The sequence below is a fragment of the Haplochromis burtoni genome, unplaced genomic scaffold (assembly GCF_018398535.1).
Source record: "Haplochromis burtoni strain Fernald_Lab_line unplaced genomic scaffold, NCSU_Asbu1 Contig_246, whole genome shotgun sequence".
In the NCBI taxonomy this organism is placed as follows: domain Eukaryota; kingdom Metazoa; phylum Chordata; class Actinopteri; order Cichliformes; family Cichlidae; genus Haplochromis; species Haplochromis burtoni.
In genome coordinates, this window is record NW_024582607.1 from 454,072 (window position 1) to 460,396 (window position 6,325).

The 6,325-nt window shown below is 42.4% G+C and overlaps 1 protein-coding gene across 1 annotated transcript in view; it reads right to left on the bottom strand.

Annotated features, from left to right (window-relative positions):
* Window positions 1-983: 983 nt before the first annotated feature.
* Window positions 984-6,325, bottom strand: part of LOC102291582 (troponin C, skeletal muscle) — a 14,883-nt gene continuing 9,541 nt past the window's right edge. The window contains exon 6 of the mRNA XM_005938087.2: window positions 984-1,437. Coding sequence (XP_005938149.1) covers window positions 1,406-1,437 — 32 coding nt within the window. The 3' untranslated portion in view covers window positions 984-1,405. The remainder of the gene's footprint in view (window positions 1,438-6,325) is intronic.

Sequence of the window (6,325 nt, forward strand, 5' to 3'; positions counted from 1 at the left end):
CACCCTCCCTTCGAAATAATAAAATACAAACACAAATTTGGCTCACATCAGTGCATGCATGTCAGTGTACTGTTGATTTCTATTTTGCCTTGTAAATACAAAACAGAAAACAACAAGGGGGAGCCAAAGATTAGTGAGTAAGCTTTGGGTTTTGTGGTGATGGAGATTCAATCTGGATGGGAAACTCTAAACCAAGAGGAAAATGCTGTGAGACCAGACCTCTAACCTCTCCTTAGAGGTGCCCTGAATAGCCGGCAGATTTCAGACCATGCTGCTACTTAACTTTCTAAACACAACCAGCTGCTCCTTATATGGTGTGCAGTTCCCAAGGGAGGGACCCAAGGTAAGAGACCAGAAGGGAGGACAGGATACTGAGAAGAGGAGCAGACCTGAAGAGAAGGAGGTGGGAGGTGCTTTTGAGAGGTGGTGGTGGTGGGGGCTTGCAGACTATATACTCCAGAGGGAGAGCTGCACGTTGCAGGGGGAGATTTAACTCATCCGCTCTGTGAATGTCCAGCTCAAGCCTTTGATTCTTGGGTTTGCATCTCATGCTTGGGGCTATAATCTGAGGGTTATTGACTTCTGTGCTGGAAGACTACTTCATGAACAGGCTACATGCTTAGGAGAAGACTAAATTGGAAGAGGTTTATTTGAAACAGATATTTTGTCAAATATGAGACTTCTTTTTTGTTTAAAAAGACAAGGAGCATTTTAGTTACCATCTATACAACTATAGTTTGCATGGGGGCTAGTTTGAATCTGGGACTGGAGAAGTAAGATTTAGTCAAATCTAGGGAGGCTGTAGAGTGCATGGTGTGTCATCTGAATGATCTCTCTAACTAGGTTCATGTGTCTGAGAATCATGTGGCCATTCAGATAAAGGTAATGTGAAAGTCCCAGAAAGGCCACAAGAGACAAAAATCTAACAATATAAAACATGTTGGACATGCACAGCAGAATTATTTACAAGGATGACCAAAAAGTGGGAGAAGAAGTTGGTTTATTTAGAAAGTAAAGATTAGGGTTGAGAAGATATGTGACGTGCGATAGTGGAGGGCGGGGCCAGCGTGGCGGTGTAGCATTTCTGGAGCAACAGCAGCTGCCAAAGGGGACAGCTGGGTAGTTGGCATAAGGAGGGACCCGGGGAAGAGAGCCTTCGTCTTAAAAGGTTTGGATGGATATTTATAGACATCCTCAACAAGTTCCCAGGTTTCATGTGAGAAGGGGAAACGTGGTGGGTTGCAGTGTTTGTCTTGAATCCATTTTGAAATCTCAGAAAGTTATCCTATACATATTTGTGGACGGGCTCCTAGAATTTAGAGCTTGCTCTGAGCAGATTTCCATCACACACGTGCTTCAGTTTCTCGCTGAGGACGGATCACCAAGGAATGTAGAGCTGGTGTCTTTACTGGACGTTCTCCATCATCTTCAGAAATTCTAGAGACAGAATCAGAGGCCAAATGAGTCAATCGGCCTGCCTGTCAAACCCACCACACAGTGTAGATAAAGCCTGTACATGAGAAATGAGATTTTTATATTTATTGTCTGGGGAGCTAGAAACCCTATCCATATGTAAAGGGACTGATCCTTATAAGGTGCTTTTCTACTCTCTGAGAGCACTCAAAGCCCTTTACACAACATACAGCATGCCTCATTCCCCCATTTGTATAAGAACATTTCTTTCTATGCTTATGTACGTTCTACCTAACGTTCACACACATTCTCACTCTAATAGATGTGTTGGAGAGCAAGCTGGGGTTAGTATCTTGTCCAAGGACATTTGGCATGCAGACTGGAGCAGCCAGGGATCAAACCACCAATCTTCTGATTAGTAGATGGTCTACCTCCTGAGCTACAGCCACCCCAATATTTAAAATATATATTTTAAACGAAATGTTTAAAATTAAAATGATACAAATAAGGATCTCGATGACACAGCAAGGTATAAGACAAGAATGAATTAGAATTTCAAATGTTTGGTTGACCCTGCACTCTGACCCCCCAGGGGTCAGAGTGTGTTTCTATGCTAGGTATGCTAATTTATTTATGCAATTTCATTTTTCTCATATATATATATATATATATAATATATATATTTATATATATATATACAGTGGGGCAAAAAAGTATTTAGTCAGCCACCGATTGTGCAAGTTCCCCCACCTAAAATGATGACAGAGGTCAGTAATTTGCACCAGAGGTACACTTCAACTGTGAGAGACAGAATGTGAAAAAAAATCCATGAATCCACATGGTAGGATTTGTAAAGAATTTATTCGTACAGGGTGGAAAATAAGTATTTGGTCAATAACAAAAATATATATATTATTATATTTATATAATTATATATATATATTATATATATATATAATATATAGTATATGTATTAGCTACATATAAGCAATGTATTAGCATGTAGCTAATGCATTGAATTAAGAAAAAGTTTCATATTTTATTCATTAACATGTGCGTCGTAGCCTTCATCTGTCACCTGTTACATTACATCATTTCCTCTGGCATTAATGAAGTATTCTGATTCTGTTGCTTTATCATCTTATTTTATTAACTAGCCATGGTTAGCATGGATGTATACACATAACTAGCATGTCTTGAGACCCCCTCAGTGATAGATCTAAATCTAAATGTAACAATATGTACATTTTTTTTTTTTTTTTGCTCCACCTCCAGTGCTGCTGGTTTACTCGTGTGCTTCATGTCAAACTGCAATTGAGCCAGAATTACAACTGAAACTGGTTCATTCATATTTTTAATATTCTTAACAATATTAATAATAAACATGATAACATTTGCTGCAAGCTGGACACATTTGAAGCTGTGGTGGAGAGATCACGGAGCAAACTGTCATCCATCATGAGGTCCACCCTCTGCACCAGTTATTGGACAGCTAGCAGAGCACCTTCTCTAACTTGTTAACCTGATTCAGGTCTGCATCACAGATATAAGAAGGCCGTCTCCCAGATAATGTATTATTTTATATTTATAAATGTATTGCATATTAAATTCTTCTTGTTGTTATTTTTACAATTGTATCAATTGCTGTAACAAAAAAAATCTCCCAAACTGAAATAAATACATTTCTTCTTATTATATTTTTTAAAAAGACAGCATTATTAAAAACGCACAAGGAAATGCCGTTAAATTGCCAAACAGCAATCATAATCTAATGCAGACTGGTGCAGATTTAGATTTTTTTTTGTTTTCTAAGCAATTTTGATTGTAGAGGTTGCAAGCCCTTGTTCATGACTACTGTGTGGGTGATGAATTTAGCTAAAACTTAGTGGTTTTGTTAAGGCTTGAACTCAGAGGCATAGCTGTTTTGATGGCAGTGCTGACACAGTGATAGCTGTGTCACCCTCACCCTCGTTGAGTCTAGGTGCCGAACACGTCCTCATGCTTTATTAAAAGTGTTAGTGTTAGTGTCAATGTGTTATCTGAAATGGAGAAGATTTTCAGTTGTGAATTGGAGATGGACCCTCTGTCTCTCATACTGGGCCTCCCCAGCCGGCGATTAATATCCAAGAATAATAGGAGATTGTACTGTGTTCTCACCTATGTGGCACGGAAGAATATACTACTCCAATGGATTTATGAAAAAGTACCAACTATTAAAGGTTGGCAAAGAGTAGTGTTGGATCTAGTGCAACTGGAATATCTTACATGTGTACTGCACTCAAAAACAGATCAATTCTTTAAGGTGTGGGAACCATACTTGAACTATGTGGAACCTGATGTTTCTAATATTATTGTCACGGCGGGGTGCGCCGATGTGTGTGGAAACAGGACCCAAAAACAGATGACGACGAGGAGTAGTAAAGTTCTAACAGAAAAGTGATCCTTTAATGATAACGGCAAGGAAAAACCAGGAAACCAAAGCAAACTGTCAAAACACTAAGAAACAAAACACTAAGAGGTACTAAGACCAAAAACTATAACTATAACTATAACTGTGGTGGAAAATAACAGGCAAAGACTAAGACTATAACTATAACTCTGGTGAGATAAACAGACTAAGACTAGAACTATGGCTGAGGTAAACAGACGAGGAGAGGCCCCACCTTATCATGCGAATTCCTGAGGTCAGATGGCCCAGGATGTGAGTGGGCGTTAAGGCGTCTGGGAAGGGATCTCAAAACTGGATTATAGATGGCAGAGAGTTGGTGTCGTAAACCCGCCTCTGTTCAAAGATGGTCGCTCACAGTGGACATAGATGGCTTCTTTCACTCCTCTTTCAAACCATCTGTCCTCTCTGTCCAAAATGTGAACATTGGCATCCTCGAAAGAGTGTCCTTTATCCTTAAGATGCAGATGGACTGCTGAGTCTTGTCCTGTGGAGGTGGCTCTTCTGTGTTGTGCCATGCGCTTGTGAAGTGGCTGTTTGGTCTCTCCAATGTAGAGGTCTGGGCATTCCTCGCTGCACTGTACAGCATACACCACATTGTTAAGTCTGTGTTTTGGCGTTTTGTCTTTCGGGTGAACCAGTTTCTGTCTGAGCGTGTTGCTGGGTCTGAAATGCACCGGGATGTCATGCTTGGAGAAAACTCTCCTGAGTTTTTCTGATACACCGGCTACATAGGGGATGACAATGTTGTTGCATCTGTCCTTCTTATCCTCCCTCGCTGGTGTCTGGTCTTCTTTTCTGTGCCTCTTTGCTGACTTTAAGAACGCCCATTTAGGATAGCCGCACGTTTTGAGTGCTTCCTTTACATGTGTGTGTTCCTTCTTTTTTCCTTCAGGCTTAGAGGGAACATGTTCTGCCCGGTGGTGTAGGGTCCTAATTACTCCAAGTTTGTGTTCCAGAGGGTGATGGGAGTCAAAGAGGAGGTACTGGTCCGTGTGTGTGGGCTTCCGGTAAACTTCGATGTTGAGGTTGCCGTTCTCTTCAATGTGCACAGCGCAGTCCAGGAAAGGCAAACAGTTGTCCTTTGTGTCTTCCCTGGTGAACTTGATGTTTTTATCCACAGCGTTAATGTGCGCAGTGAAGGATTCCACTTCTTGTGTCTTGATTTTGACCCAGGTGTCGTCTACATATCTGTACCAGTGGCTGGGTACTCTTCCTTTGAAAGAGCCAAGAGCCTTCCTTTCCATATGGCAGATTCTGTGGCTGTGATGAGGTCTACAGTTCTCACTACATATTGCCTCACCACTACATATTTCAAGTACAACGAAGGCTTTTACAGACAAAAACATGGCTGTGCCATGGGCTCCCCCGTGTCACCTATTGTAGCCAACCTTTACATGGAGGAAGTGGAAAGGACTGCGCTGTGCACATTCGAAGAGAACGGCAACCTCAACATCGAAGTTTACCGGAAGCCCACACACACGGACCAGTACCTCCTCTTTGACTCCCATCACCCTTGGAACACAAACTTGGAGTAATTAGGACCCTACACCACCGGGCAGAACATGTTCCCTCTAAGCCTGAAGGAAAAAAGAAGGAACACACACATGTAAAGGAAGCACTCAAAACGTGCGGCTATCCTAAATGGGCGTTCTTAAAGTCAGCAAAGAGGCACAGAAAAGAAGACCAGACACCAGCGAGGGAGGATAAGAAGGACAGACGCAACAACATTGTCATCCCCTATGTAGCCGGTGTATCAGAAAAACTCAGGAGAGTTTTCTCCAAGCATGACATCCCGGTGCATTTCAGACCCAGCAACACGCTCAGACAGAAAACTGGTTCACCCGAAAGACAAAACGCCAAAACACAGACTTAACAATGTGGTGTATGCTGTACAGTGCAGCGAGGAATGCTCAGACCTCTACATTGGAGAGACCAAACAGCCACTTCACAAGCGCATGGCACAACACAGAAGAGCCACCTCCACAGGACAAGACTCAGCAGTCCATCTGCATCTTAAGGATAAAGGACACTCTTTCGAGGATGCCAATGTTCACATTTTGGACAGAGAGGACAGATGGTTTGAAAGAGGAGTGAAAGAAGCCATCTATGTCCACTGTGAGCGACCATCTTTGAACAGAGGCGGGGTTTACGACACCAACTCTCTGCCATCTATAATCCAGTTTTGAGATCCCTTCCCAGACGCCTTAACGCCCACTCACATCCTGGGCCATCTGACCTCAGGAATTCGCATGATAAGGTGGGGCCAGGTTTCACAATGAACTCACCCGAAACTCTGGCTGATTGGGACCCACACCCAGTTTCACACCTTGGCTCAGGCGATTAGAGGATCATCAGGGGGTCCTTTTGTCCCTCTGTGGGGGGTTACTCCCACTAGGTTTATATCTGGGACTCTCCACCATTTGACCTTAGAACTGAAGAAGCTTCTCGGATGAGAGGTGAAAC